Source organism: Microtus pennsylvanicus, chromosome 2 (assembly GCF_037038515.1).
Source record: "Microtus pennsylvanicus isolate mMicPen1 chromosome 2, mMicPen1.hap1, whole genome shotgun sequence".
NCBI lineage: Eukaryota > Metazoa > Chordata > Mammalia > Rodentia > Cricetidae > Microtus > Microtus pennsylvanicus.
The window spans coordinates 4,959,535-4,974,693 of NC_134580.1; the positions used below are offsets into that span (position 1 = coordinate 4,959,535).

The 15,159-nt window shown below is 50.1% G+C and overlaps 1 protein-coding gene across 1 annotated transcript; it reads right to left on the bottom strand.

The window, feature by feature from the left end:
* Positions 1–3,957: 3,957 nt before the first annotated feature.
* Slc39a4 (solute carrier family 39 member 4) lies at positions 3,958–8,344 on the bottom strand. Its single transcript, XM_075963504.1, has 12 exons — positions 7,862–8,344; positions 7,185–7,469; positions 6,574–6,769; positions 6,331–6,476; positions 6,071–6,242; positions 5,652–5,824; positions 5,393–5,548; positions 5,204–5,323; positions 5,069–5,123; positions 4,800–4,952; positions 4,332–4,519; positions 3,958–4,235 (listed from the first exon to the last, which is right to left on the bottom strand). Exons 1-12 carry the CDS (start codon positions 8,051–8,053, stop codon positions 4,107–4,109), a joined length of 1,965 nt encoding a protein of 654 aa, XP_075819619.1. The 5' UTR covers positions 8,054–8,344; the 3' UTR covers positions 3,958–4,106.
* Positions 8,345–15,159: the final 6,815 nt, after the last annotated feature.

The following is a 15,159-nucleotide window of genomic DNA, read 5'->3' on the forward strand; positions in this document are numbered from 1 at the left end:
GCCTGCGCTTCTCGCCCGGACCTGCCTTCTAGGAGGACCGACCAGATAGTTGAGAAACAGGGTTCCGGACTACTTTGCCTGTGCGCCTGTGCGCCTGCGCGCCGGGGCTACCCTCGAACAGCGGCCCCTAGTGGCCAGTCTTGGTTATCACTGAAGCTCCTCGTCCCAGAGTTGGAGGGTTCTTCATGTCCCCTCTTTCCCACTCCGCTACTTCCAAGGTTTTCCTCCTTAGCTAAATCTAGAACCTTGAAATCTCAGGCAATAAATAAAGTTCCTGAAAAAGATACAGGAACATGTAAAGTCACACTTCCCCTGCTCAGTGAACGACGGACTATTTGAATGTCTAAGTTGGTAGGTAACCCTGTAACGCACTAAAGATTTTTTTTTAAGTATTTGGTTGTTGTTGTTGTTTCTTTGTTGTTGGGTTTTTGGGGGGAGGGTTGAGGGTTGTTTGTTTTGTTTTTCGAGACAGGGTTTCTCAGTAGCTATGGAGCCAGTCCTGGAACTCCCTCTGTGGACCAGGCTAGTCTCGAACTCACAGAGATTCGCCTGCCTCTGCCTCCCAAATGCTGGGATTAAAGGCGTGCGCCGCTACTGCCTGGTTTCCTTTGTTTGTTTTTTTGAGTCAGGGTCTTGCTATATAGCCTTGGCTGTCCTGGAACTCCGTGAAGACCCGGCTGGCCTCGAATTCACAGAGATCTGCCTGCTTCTTCCTGCCGAATGCTGGAATTAAAGCCGTACAATCATGCTGGCACATATACACATACTTTAAAAAATAAAATCTTAGTTGGTGATGGTGGTGCGCGCCTTTAATCCCAACACTTGAGAGGCAGAGGCAGGCGGATCTCTGAGTTCAAGGACATCCTGGTTTACTGAGTGAGTGAGTTCCAGGACAGCCTGGGCTACACAGAGAAATCCTGTCTGGAAAAACCAAAATAAAATAAAATCTTAAAAACAAAAAGTCTTTAAGACCTCTCACATGGTACCTCACACTTGGAATCCTAGCACTCTCAAGGAGGACTGTGCACATTTGAGACCAATGTGGTTACCCATTGTTAACCTGTGTTAGAAGCAGTTGAAACATTCCTCCAAATTGAAACAGTCTTTCTGGAGAGAGGTTGCTAGGACTTGAATTTGTAAGGTGCAAGGGTTTCTGAGAGACCCAGAGTGGACCTTTCAATACCCTGAGCGCTAAAGTGAGTGTGGTCACCCAGGCAGGTGAACTTTTGTCTTGTTTGATTCATTAGTTGGTTTTTCAAGACAGCGTTTCTGTTTAGCCTTGGCTGTCCTGGCTACAAGGCTGGCCTGAAACTCAGGGATCTGCCTGCATCTGACTCCCTAGAGCTGGAATTAGACTGTGCCTGGTGCTACGTCAGCTTTTCTGTGACCAACTGCTTTCGAATCATCTTCCCTTCTATAAATAGAACTCTGTATCTATACTTCTGTGAGTAGCCCCAATAAACCTATTAACCAAGTTGGACTTTTGTGAAGTCATTCTTTACTCTGCTATGGTAACCTCGTTGGGGTAAGGAGATATTTGCTCATAGCTCCCCAAGAAGCCACATGCCACTCTTTCTCAAAAACAAGCAAACAACCCAAAGCTCTTTGTAGTGTGCATAGATTTACTTCCAGCACTAGGAGGCAGAGGCAAGCAGATCGCTGAGTTCAAAGCCCTGGTCTGTGTATGGAGTTACAAACCAATCAAGAATAGTGACACCCTCCCTAAAATAAATAACTAACATTTATATTATATAAATATGTAAATTCATATAATAAATATATAAACCTCTGAGCCACTTCTCAAGTCCCAAATTTTAATTTTTTTTTAAATTTTCGAGACAGGGTTTCTCCGTAGTTTTTGGTTCCTGTCCTGGAACTAGCTCTTGTAGACGAGGCTGGCCTCGAACTCACAGAGATCCGCCTGCCTCTGCCTCCCGAGTGTTGGGATTAAAGGCGTGTGCTACCACCGCCCGGCTATTTTTTTGTTGTTGTTTTTGTTTTTCGAGACAGGGTTTCTCTCTGGCTTTGGAGCCTGCCTCGGAACTAGCTCTTGTAGACCAGGCTGGCCTCAAACTCAGAGAGATCCACCTACCTCTGCCTCCAAGTTTTTTGTTTTTTTTTTTTTTTGAGACAGGGTTTCTCTGTAGCTTTTTGGAGCCTGTCCTGGAACTAACTCTTGTAGACCAGACGACTGGCCGCGAACTCACAGAGATCCACCTGCCTCTGCCTCCTGAGTACTGGGATTAAAGGCATGCGCCATCACTGCCCGGCCAAATTTTAATTTTTTTATTTATTTTTAATTTTTTTGGTTTTTTGAGACAGGGTTTCTCTGTGGTTTTGGAGCCTGTCCTGGAACTAGCTCTTGTAGACCAGGCTGGCCTCAAACTCACAGAGATCTGCCTGCCTCTGCCTCCCGAGTGCTGGGATTAAAGGTGTGCGCCACCACCGCCCGGCCAAATTTTAATTTTTTAAATGATTTTTTTGGACACAGGGTCACACTATGTAGCCCCCAACTGTCTTGGAACTTGAATTTTAAACCACGTTGACCTGAACTCACAGAAATCCACCTGTCTCCCGAATGCTGACATTAAAAGCATCCATCTGCAAGCCTGGCCTAAGGATCAACACTTTTTTTTTTTTTTTTTTTTGGTTTTCCGAGACAGGGTTTCTCTGTAGCTTTGGAACCTGTCCTGGCCCTAGCTCTTGTAGACCAGGCTGGCCTCGAACTCACAGAGTTCTACCTGCCTCTGCCTCCTGAGTGCTGGGATTAAAGGCGTGCGCCACCACCGCCTGGCCAGGATCAACACTTTTTGAAATCAAAAATGTGTGTTCAAATTTAGTTATCTCCCTAGAACCTGCACTGATCTGTATTAGTCAATCACACAGGAATATGAGCTTGAGTGCTAGCCATTCAGTGAGGCCCTGGACCCTTTGTTAGCTATGAAAACCCTTCAATCCCGCCACTGGGCATGCGTGCTTGCTTGTTGGGGCACAGCCACCCAGACTTGTGCAGAGGTAAACCTTTTGGTCTTGAAATGCTCCGGGTTGTGTGGTGACTTTCTTGAGAACCCAAACGCATTTCTTATGCCCGGTGATAACGTGCTTTTGGTCTTCTGATGTCCAGAAATGAGTGAATAAATTTCAGTTGTTTTAGGCACCTAGTCTAAGGTAGAATTTTATCTCAGCCTCCGCAGACTAATGCAACGGGATCTGAGGTAGCCAGTTGTTCCAAGGGCTGTGGAGTAGTCCCATATCTTCGGTTAGAACACCACTAGGCTGGCAGTAGCATACTTGGTTCAGAGCTCTGCTGTCTGGCCTAGAGCCGAGGAACCAGCCTTGCCAGGGAAGTTAAGCACGTCTTACTCGGCTGGAATGAGGTCTGAAGAAAGAATGAGGAGCATGTGAATGGAATCCAAAGCTTCAAGAACAAAGACCTCTGCTCCCTTGAAAATTTAGACTTGTGTGCCATCGTTTTCTTAACAAAATTGTTCTTTGCCAAAAAAAAAAAAGAACACCGCTAGGCTTGTGTTCATGACAGAAATGAACCCTCATATATGTGATGGTGATGTTAGTTTTGACTGGAGACAGGGACTCACCAGATCCTGGAGAACACTGATCATTCCCCAGGCTTAATTATAGAAAAGAAAAATCTGGTTGTGCATGCCTTTAATCCCAGCACTTGAGAGGCAGAATATTTGGATTTCTGTGAGTTTGAGGCTCGCCTGGTCTACAGAGTGAGTTCCAGGCTCCAAAGCTACACAGAAAAAGTGTCTCAAAACAAAACAAAACGGGGTGGGGAGGAAGGAAAGATAAACTGACTGGCTGTCCATAGTAATAAAAATACTCTGAGAAACCTGTCTCAAAAAAACAAATCAAAACAAAATACTAGGAAGGCCGAGGAAGGGGGGGGTGCCCCGCCCTACAGCTTTCACCAGAAGGCTCTACAAAGAAAGAGTATTTGTTCTTAATGAACAAGAAGTCTTTATTGAAGTCAGAGCAGAGAATTGAGGCCTCGATCCTCTGGTTACCCAGTGGATCCAAAAATTAGATCGCTCAAAAAGGTGAAGCGAGAGACAGGGACAAGGACTGGGGACGGATAGAGCTTGTCAGAAAGTGATGTTGTCTTCGTACAACGACAGCAGCAGCAGGACGGTCCAGCCGCCCAGCAGGCCCACATTATGCAGCAGGAAAAGAAGCCAGGGTCGCCGGTCCTGCACATTCATCATGGCTGGGAGCTGAGGAGAAATTGAGCCCCAGTTCAGTAGCCGGTTGGGTGAACGCCCCCCCCCCCTTAGTTTCCCACCGCGGCATAACCTCTCCACCATCCTAACCATGTCACAAAGCGCCACGTAAAGGAAGAGGCCTGTGGCTACCGCCAGAATCCAAGCCTCGCCCTCCTCCCCTACTCCGACTGCTAGAGCCACATAGAGGCCAATGAATGCTGTGAGCGCCGAGGCCAGGTTCAGCAAAAGCGCATGCTTCACCGTCAGTCCAGCGTGCAGCAGAGCAGCAAAGTCCCCTAGGACAGAACAAGTCATAGACAGTAAGAGCTCTGCACGCTCACACTTCACGTACCGCCTACCAGTTACTCCCACAACGCAGACAGACACACCCATTCAAAGGCCAGTCCAGTCCCCCTTCCACCTCCCAGCAACCCATCCTACCTCTAGCCACGCCCACCTATGACCGGAGCTCCCTTCCAGAAGCCTTGTTCCTTCTCCGATGGTTGGTCACGCTCATCTCTAGAATAGATCACTCCCACTAAGCCCCGCCCATTCAAGCCACACCCCACCGCTCACCCAGTTCGTGGGGCAGCTCATGGCAGAACACCGCCAAAGAGGTGGCCAGCCCAGTCTTCCACGAGGATGCAAAGGCTGCGCCCACGGCAAGCCCATCAGCGAAGTTGTGCACCGCGTCACCCAGCGTGATCAGATAGGGCAGCATCCTCAGTTCTGTGGGCAAGGCACGCCAGGTGTCAGGTGTGGGTCCTGTAGGCCAGGTCCTGCAGTTCTGCCTACGGGCAAACCCCAGATCCACAGCCCTCCAGGATCTCTCCCTTGGGGCTCACCTGATTTCAGTTTCTGGGACTCCGGGTTCAGGAGTTCTGGGCTCTCCTCTGTTACCTGGGGTGAGCAAGAATGAACCCGGGCTCAAGTAGATAACTAAAGGGTTCCATGTAGGGTAGGATGCGATCGCCACTTACCAGATCTGAGCGGGAGGTCTCGTGGGGCTGTTTGGACTGCCGGAGGTCGCTGGGTGCCAGCTGCATCGACACTCCATGGCTGTGTCCACCGTGGCTGAAAGGCCCATCCTTCTCACGATCCTGTGGGAAAACTGTTCAGAGCCTGTCAAGCCCTTACCCGTCCCACCTCCTGCTTCTCCAGAGCCTGACCTGGTCCCTGGGCAACAGGAGGTTGAAGAAGCTCTCAAACAGGAAGAAGATGTAGAGACCTCCGAGTACCGCCAGCAGGCGCCAGGTGGCCTGCGCACCAACGCCCACCTCCTCATGGGAGTGGTCTTCCCCACTGTGTGTGTGCAGTCCCAGCACCTGGGGAGGAAGGGTCTACTGACTGGGAACTACCGGGCCACGAGGGTCTGGGACTAGGGAAAGGCAGGAAAGGGGGTGAGGATCCCGTTGAGTGAGGGTTAACCTTGGGCGTCAGGTGCAGAAGGGCGTCGCCGGTGAGTGCGCCCACAGCCAAGCTTAGGAAGGTCTGCATGACGTAGTGCGTGGCGGTGCTGCATTTGGTACAAGTCAGGAGCAGAAGGCCAAACACGGCACAGAGGCAGATGATCAGGGTTGCCAGAGAGCCATACAGATACCCTGTGGGCAAAATGACACTGAAAGCCCCCAGCTTCCTCAAGAGTCACCGAAGGCCAGCCCAGGAGTGAGCAGGTGCTCAACAGGCCCATGGGCTGTCAGGTGGGGGCAGGTGTCCGTTTACACTGGCCCTCTTGCCCCCAAATCCAGTATCCTTCCTGCCCGCACTGGCTTCTCCTTCCTCAGAGCCCCCATGGAGACCAATGACATGAGGCCAGCACCCAGGGACACCTTGGGGCAGGCACTCACTCTCTGTTTGGCTGAGCTGATCCTGAATTTGGATGGTGGAATGGGAGCTGCAGGCCCCACTTAGCTGCTGCTGGACCAAGGCAGGGCTGAGCTGGGCCCAGGCCTGAGGGCTCACCCCAGTCTCTTCAGACAGCCCATACACAGCCATCACATCTTTGGCACTCAGGCACATCTGGGGGCAGGGGGAGAAGCATGGGGGTCAGGTGTCTCGGCAGACCCATGGAAACCCATCTTTCTCCAGAACAGAAAGAGTGGCTCACCGTGTCCCACACACTGGAGCTGCTATTGTGGGTAGCGAGGGGCTCAGAGTCTTGGTGGTTCGCTGCCCTGTCCAGATGACTGTGGTCATCATGGTCACTGTGGTCCTCTCCACCCACCCCAAGTTGATGCATCAAAGCCTCCAGTTCTGGCAGGAAGAACAGTCAGTGAATAGTCTGTGGGCACCAGCCTTGTCCCCTCCCTCCCCCAGGAGTAGAGGTTGAGAATCTCAGCCTAGGCCTCACCAGCCAGTGTGATATTGGGAGCCTCACTATTGTGCTGCCGGAACACAAAGTCCACAAAATACTGAGGGCTAGGCAGGCCTTGGAAGCAGGACCCATTAATGACATGGTCCAGCAAAGCAGTCAGGACCAGGCCGGGGCTTCTGGAAGCTCCTGCTTCCTCAGCCTCCTCCAGCAGTTGGGGAACATCTACACAGGGCTGGAGAAGAGAGTGGTCTCAGCTCTAATGGCCTCAGCTTCCGGATCCATCCTACCACAGGCCCCTGGACGAGTCTCCCATCAATCCCAGACTCTTCGGATTACTTCTCAGACATCAGCACAGCCTCTCCTTATGCCACCGCCTAGCCCTGTCCCAGCTAGTTTCCGCCTTCACTCTGGCCTTTGACCTCCTTTTCCCAGAGCTTTTCTGACCACCAAAGAGTTCCCCAGACTCCTGACGTCCCTATTCCACTCAACAGCGAACACCCAATTCTCATGCCCAATACACTTCAGCTTCCCAAGTAGTAAGTCAGACGCCAAGGGCTTCACATGGGCCATTTCCCCTGCAGGAGCAGCCTCCCTTCCATGACACGCTGGTCCTTCTCATTACCCCCAGCAAACCCCTGAGCCCTCACCTCCTCCCTGGTGGGTTGGTTGGCAACAGGGGCCTCAATCTTCTGCAGTAGCTGGCTCAGACCCAAGGTCATGGCCTCCGGACTCTCCAGTAGGGTCAGGTAATGGTCCACGTGGGAGGCCAAGAGGCCATCTTGGATGTCCTTACATGTTTCCTCTGGGTTGTTAAGGTAGAGGGCAGCCGCAGCACTAAGGTGGCTAATGTATCTGGACTCCAGGACCAGTTCTGGGGCAAGCCCTGGCTTGTCAGGTTTGCCTAGGGTCAAGACCTCCTCGGCAGATAGGCACTATGGGCAGACAGATAAACAGGATCTGTGTTGAATCGGGTCCACCAGGCACAGACGGGGAATAGATTCTATCAGCTATCTTATGTCCTGTTCGGCCCTTTGTATGGTTAGCCTACACAGATGGGTTCCCAGCAGTTACTCCCCCTCCTGAAGAGGTGAGGGTGGATGGGTCCTGAAGTCACCATGGGAAATTGTGTGTCCCAAGAGGGAGGCCAGGCCTGTATAAGCCCCCAGTTGAGGAGAGGAGGCTCGGCTCCAGCCTGCAAGTAGGTTCAGACACCAGCCTCCAGACCCGCCTCCTGGAGTTTGCCCAGGTCCCTTTGCTGCCTGCCACAGGGTGGAGCGGGCAGGAAGGGGCCGGTGCTGGGGGACCCGTCGGGTGGGGCTGTTACCTTTCCACACGGCCCGTTGGTGCAGTGCACACGGACCGCCAGCGTATTTAACAGGCAGTCCAGTTGCTGCCGATCCAGAGCGCCCTGACCGGAGATGAGCAGGCTTAGCAGGCTACTGGGCTGGACCGCTGGTGCCGTGACCAGCAACATGGCCAACAGGAGCCCCTGTGTGAGCCGGGCTGGGAACCCCATGCCTCAAGCCCCCAAAGTGCTCCTTGCTGTGGTGCTGTGTGAAGACCGCTGGCGTCTGAGCTGGTAGTCGACGGCTGGGGCTGCCTGAGACCAGACTGGGGCTGGGCTCAACTTGCCCTAGCACCAGGACCTCTCCCAGGTATTTCCTGCACGGCCCTGTGATTGGCTGTCGGGTTAACCATTCCAGTGGCAGATCCTCCCCGAAAGCCAAGGGGGCAAGGAGCTGCTGCCTCCTGGGGCTGGAGCAGAGTGGGTCCCTTTCCTTGGGTGGGTGCCTGAGCATCCCCTCTCTTGCCTGTCACACCCAGAACTGAAACGCAGAGCCTTCTCTGCTCCCTGAAGAGCCCAGGTCACTCCCTCCTTGCTTTGCCTATGGAGGTCGAGCTAGGAGATCAGGGGCAGAGCTGCAGACCTGTTACCAAGTCAAACATGGGTGTTCTATTTAACGTTTTCAGGAGAGCCCTTAGGCCTACCTCCACCCTTCCTCAGCTGCCTCTCAGCTCAAGCAGCTTAGACAAATCCCAAACCTTGGGGCCTGAGTGGGGGTGGTGTTCTGGATTCTGGGCTATGGCCTCTGGGCCCAGCACGGGTTGTAAAGGGAGATATCTGAAAGGCGAAAGGACTTGCTGAGTCACATTCCCCACCTTCCCCACCTCCAGCCCTTAGGGGAAAATCCCCAGGAAATGGTTAAAGCCCCAACCCAGACAAACAGGAAGAGAAGATGTGACCTTGGTCCTAGCCAACACCTGGCTAGTCTTTGGGGTGAGGAGGAGGTTGAGGCTCTGCTGTGAGTTCTAGGCCTAAGCACAGGACGTTTGGGGTAGGGTTGAGCTTCCCAGCTCTGACCCTCCCTGATTGATCCCTCTAGCCTTTGACCCCAGAGCCTTATCTCTATCCCCAGGTAGCAGGCTGAAGGAGGGGTTAGGTCTCCAGGGAGCTGACAATCCCCTGGTCACAAGGCCTTCTGGCCTTCTGGAAGGGGACTGTGGGTAGCCCTCTTCCACCTAGGTGGATACCACTCCAGACCCTAGCTCTCTGGGGTGTGGTTGGGGTGTGGAACTGGAAGCCTAATGCCGAGAGGACTCTGTCCCCTTGTATTCTGGAGGATAGGGCAGGGTGGGGGAGAGGATCTAACCAGGTATTCTGAGCTCAGGGGTCAATTGCTCCTAACACACACACATTCACGCCAGTGATTCTTTTTTTTTTTTTTTTTTTTTTGGTTTTTCGAGACAGGGTTTCTCTGTGGTTTTGGAGCCTGTCCTGGAACTAGCTCTTGTAGACCAGGCTGGTCTCGAACTCACAGAGATCCGCCTGCCTCTGCCTCCCGAGTGCTGGGATTAAAGGCGTGCGCCACCACTGCCCGGCCACGCCAGTGATTCTTATGGCTAGGATCCCTACAGTGTGGCTTCCAGTTCTCATCCTACAGAGGAGATATGCTTGGGATGTGGGAGAGCCAGGGTGAAGACAATGAAAAGAACATTCCAACATGTAGCTCTGAAGATGTCATATAACCAAACCGGCTTTTCCGTTTCCACGGGGGGGGGGGGGGGGGGGGAGGGCTGAGCCTGGGTTAGTCTCCTTCCCCTGCAGACTGGCTGTCCACTGTTCAAGCACTGTCAGCCTCTAGGGAGAAATCTTAGTGTAGGCTTGTCAGTCCAGGCTTCCCTAGGGAGAGTTGCCTGAATCCTGGAAGGCCAATACAGCCAAGCCTCATGCACCGTGTCGTTGTTGTCCACGTGTCCCTCCCACTGCCACCGTGGCATGGCTGAGGTTTTTATTACACAGGGATCCTCCCCACCTGTAACAGCTCTCCTAACAACGTGGGAATCAGAAGTGGAAAGCCAAGCTGCCTCACCATCGCTAGCTAACTTTACCTCTGTGTGTGTGTGTGTGTGTGTGTGCAACTTAAATTCAGCTGCTATATGTGCACATTCAGCTACAGTTTAGAAAAGTGCTTTAAACAGCCATAGTGTCCTCTTAATCCCAGGGAGCTCTGTTCATTGCATTTTCTTCTAAGGAAGCAATAAGTCTCAAATGTTTTAAATGGGTATGTACTTTCAGATGATAGGTATGTGGTTAGTTAGATCTGTTACAACATACTGTCTGTGTGATTGAACTCTGCTTTAAAATATATTCTATATAATGATAAAAATTTAAGGCTATGAAGATCTACTCCAGACGAACAAGAGCTAACCGACAGCCTTTCCTGTAAGCTGTTCTTCACTGTTGTCTGTTTTACTGTTAAGCTTCTATTGCAAAAACTTTTTTCTTCTTTGTCCTTCACAAGTAAAAATCTAGGGCTGGAGAGATGGCTCAGAGGTTAAGAGAACTGACTGCTGTTCCAGAGGTCCTGAGTTCAATTCCCAGCAACCACATGATGGCTCACATCCACCTATAATGAGATCTGGTGCCCAGAACACTATATATATAAAATAAATAAATTATAATAAATAAATTAAATTAAAAAAACAAGTAAAAATCTGACCTGCTAAGTTAAAACGAGTTACAGTCAAGATGGAGGACTCAGGGTAAAACATTCCTCCAAAACCTCTCAGCTCAGACCCAGCTCTCCAGGAAGATCCCAGATAGTCATAACTCATATATACCCAATAGACAGCCCACAAATGCTCAGAGATCTGGGGAATAGGGCATTTAAATGTCTAATTAAAAAGGCTTTCTGTAACAGAGAGACAGGTTGGCTCCTGGCAGCAACCCCTGCTTCCTCCAAAGAAGATGAATGGGTACAAAAGAACATTCATCTGTAACTCGCTTCACGCAAAAGCACTAACCATGGGGATACACTGCCTTTCATCTAAACTGCTGCAAATCTCTTCAGACCATGGACAACAGGACACTGAGGAATCCTACAAACTCCTAATCCACAGGACCTTCTGAGCCTATCAGGCCCCGTGCTGTCAGCCCTAATGACCATGGCGGACCCTGGGGTGACTGTCTGGGTAGCCAATCCAGTAAGTTCTCTGTCATTTTAAAATCAATAACTCAAGTAAAATTTTATCCTGATGCAGTTTGACGGCTGGGAGGTTTGCCAGTTTAAAGGGGACAGCCTCACAAACAGACTTCAGCATAGTGTCCGACCGTGTTTAAATAGAAGGTGTTTTCAGGGAGGCAAATGCACGTCACTAAGGTGTGTACATGCAAGTTATAAAGGTCTGAGGATAAAAGGCTTACGTGATGATAAAGGCAAGTGATTGGAAATCTTTAAAAGAATAAGACAAGTTCCAGAGTTCCTTCTTGCATTATGCTGCTGTTACTGTAGGGTCCAGAGTCTCAGCATAAACCTTTAAGATTCCGATCAGCCACTAATCTAGCCCTGGCAGAGCACTGCCACTAGCATAACTGCAAGGATCAAGATTTTTATTTTTTTTAAACTTTTTTTTTCTTTTTTTTAAGATTTATTTATTAGTATACAGTGCTCTACCTTCAGGTCAGAAGAGGGCACCACACCTCATTACAGATGGTTGTGAGTTACCATGTGGTTGCTGGGAATTGAACTTAGAACCTCTGGAAGAAGCTGGGCGGTGGTGGCGCACGCCTTTAATTCCAGCACTCGGGAGGCAGAGGCAGGTGGATCTCTGTGAGTTCGAGACCAGCCTGGTCTACAGAGCTAGTTCCAGAACAGGCTCCAAAGCCACAGAGAAACCCTGTCTCGAAAAACCAAAAAAAAAAAAATTATAAAAACAAACAAAACCATCTGTCAGTCATTTCCGACATAAATATACTACCATTGAAATTTCAGTTCAGGGACTGGAGAGATGGCTCAGTGGTTAAGAGCATCCCCTGCTCTTCCAAAGGTCCTGAGTTCAATTCCCAGCAACCACATGGTGGCTCAAACCATCTGCAATGGGGTCTGGTGCCCTCTTCTGGCCTGCAGGCATACGTACAGACAAAATATTGTATACATAATAAATAAATATTTAAATTTCAGTACAGATTAGAAACAGTAAAAATACTAATGTGTCTAAAACTTATGTTTTCACAAACTCAATTCTTGCAAATTCCAGGGAGCTGACTTGGAGGGTTCACCTCGAACAGGGCGGGTGCCCCCTCCCTCAATTGCCAGGCCCTAAGAGCTGAAGCCTTCCCACCTTCCCTTGGTCCTGACACTCTTCCTCCTCAATCACCAGGACCTAAAGAAACATTTTTCCCTAAACTTAACCTTGTCCTCTGCTCTGCTAGCACCTCACCAGGTCCAAGAAACACTGGACAGTTCCACAGAGCCTGGACAGCAGTTAAACAACCGGCTACCCCACAATGTGGCCAGCACCCAGCTGTCTCCGGTCCCCCGCCCTCGGCCCCGCGCTTGCAGGACAGACAGTAAGTACCCTGTCCTTTTAAGAGACAAGCTCCGCCCACTCTCTTCTCTGCCCCCTCCCCCTTTTCTCCCTCTCCCCTCCTCCCCCTCCTCTCCTCTCAATAAATTCCACACTCAAACTCTGTCTGTATGGTGTATTCTATCATCCGCTGTGGCGTTCACCCACCTTGTCATTTCCAGCAAGCTCATGGCCATTGCCACCGTTGTTTGAGAAGGGATATAAACCAATGTCTGGGGTAGGTGGGATGGCTCGCTGGGTAACGGCACTTGCCCCCAACCTGATGAACTGCCCTTAGGACTCACATGATTAAAGGGGAAACACAACTCCTAAGAGCTGCCCTCTCAGGCTCTCTTGTAGCACTTGCTCCCTCAGGCGAATAAAGAGCAAGTGGTGAGGTCAGCGCCTGGGAACTGGTGTGACCGCACCAAAGGTTCAGCTGGGAGATAAAGCTGTAGAGATGACCACAGTGTGCGTGACCTTTAATGCCACTGAACTGTGACCAAATGACTACAATGGCAACTTCTATATTTTATCACAGTAAAAATTAAAAGAGAGCAAAACAATTCTACTTTACTATCAATTCCCTGTGACCATTGCAAGCCTTAATTCAGCAGCTACATATAAGAAGTGAAGTCCAGGCTTCACAGTACACTCCCCTAATCCCAGCACTGGGGAGGCAGAGGTAGGCAGATCTCTTTGGGTTGGAAGCCAGCCTGGTCTACACAAGTTCCAGGCCAGTCAGGGCTGCAAAGTGAAATCTTGTCTCAGAAACAATAAAGGTAGCCCACCTTTAATCCCAGCACCGGGGAGGCAGAGGCAGGCAGACCTCTGAGTTCCAAGACAGCCTGGGCTACACAGAGAAACCCTGTTTTGGAAAAAACAAAAACCAAATAAAAACAAAACAATAAAAGTGAAGTGGGCTGAAGCAGGTCTGATCTGGCCATGATGGCACACACCTGTTATTCCAGTACTAGGGAGGCAGAGTCAGAACTGTATTTGAGGCCAATGTGGGTCACATAGTGAGGCCATTTCAAACAAAACAAAACAACAAAAAGGGGCTGGAGAAATGGCTCAGCAGTTGGAAGGACTCTTCTTCCAGAGGACCCGGGTTCTGAGCACAGACACAATAGCTTATAACTGCTCTCACTCTAGTTCCAGGGGATCCACAGCCTTCTCTGGCCCCTATGGCATCAGCCAGGCATGTGGTGCACAGACACACATGTAGGCAAAATACTCATATTTGTAAGACTGAAAACTAAAAAAAAAAAAAACCAAAAAACAAAAAAACCAAACACCCCAAAACCTAAGGGCTGTGGATGTAGCTTGGTGGTAAAGCATTTGCCTAGTGACATGCACTAGGCCTTAGGGTTAATCCTTAGCACCAAAAACGGTATGTGGGGGGGGGGCAATATGACTAGCCACTGAAGACAAGTGGTTCAATTAAACCCTGCCATAATGTTGGCATTGATGGCAAACACCAGCAGTCTCAGCATTGAGGAGGTTGAGGCAGGAGGATTATCTTAAATTCAAATACCTAAGTCAAAGCAAAACCATGTCTCAAAAAAACCCCAGAAGGCCAGGCGCTGTGATATACACCTTTAATCCTAGCACTCAGGAGACAGAGCAGAGGCAGGAGGATCTCTTTGAGTTGGAAGACAGTCTGGTCTATACAAGAAGTTTCTGGCCAGCCAGACTCCTTAGTGAGATCTTGTATCAGAAAACAACAGAAGTAACTGGAGCGGTGGTGGCGCATGTCTTTAATCCCAGCACTTGGGAGGCAGAGGGGGTGGATCTTTGAGTCTGAGGCCAGCCTGTTCTACAAAGCGAGTTTCAGGACAGCCAGAACTAGAACCCTGTCACAGAGAAACCCTGTCTCGAAACAAACAAAAACCCAAACCAACCAACAACAACAAAGAACATCAATTAAAAAAAAACAAACAAACCCATACACACCCAAAAGCGATGGGGGCTCCTTTTTTTTTAAGTTGAAAGTGCATTTAATACACTTAATTAATTAATTTATTTTCTTTTTATTTTTTTTAAATATTTATTTATTTATTATGTATACAATATTCTGTCTGTGTGTATGCCTGCAGGCCAGAAGAGGGCACCAGATCTCATTACAGATGGTTGTGAGCCACCATGTGGTTGCTGGGAATTGAACTCAGGACCTTTGGAAGAGCAGGCAATGCTCTTAACCACTGAGCCATCTCTCCAGCCCTATTTTCTTTTTTTTAAATTTATTTATTTATTAAAGATTTCTGCCTCCTCCCTGCCACCGCCTCCCATTTCCCTCCCCCTTCCCCGATCAAGTCACGATGGGGCTCCTTACTCTGACAACACAGATGCTGCCACAGTGGACCTTGGAAGACTAAATGTCACATGGCAGGGTCATAGTGTCTTACTCGGTATAGTACAGCGAAGGAGGAGAGCTACCTGTGGTCTGGAATGAATTTATGGAAATTCAGGTGCTGCTAGGGAGGTAGTGATGGTGGGCAAGGAGGCAGCCACCCAGGTTGCCAGATTCTAGCCACAGTCTATGTATTCCCCACTCCAGGAGCTGCGAGGACTTACCTTGCCCCTATAATTGCCCAGCTAGCATCTCCTATGGAGGCAGCTCTAAATGTGGATGAGCAACAGGGCCAGGACACCTTGCTGGTTTAGGAGCAGTGGCTTCAGGGGCTCTGTCCCTCCAGGAGGCAGGGCTCGACTATAAGGTCAGGAGGTCAGATAGATCACACAGGGCGGGCTCAGCATAGCTGCCCATAGCAG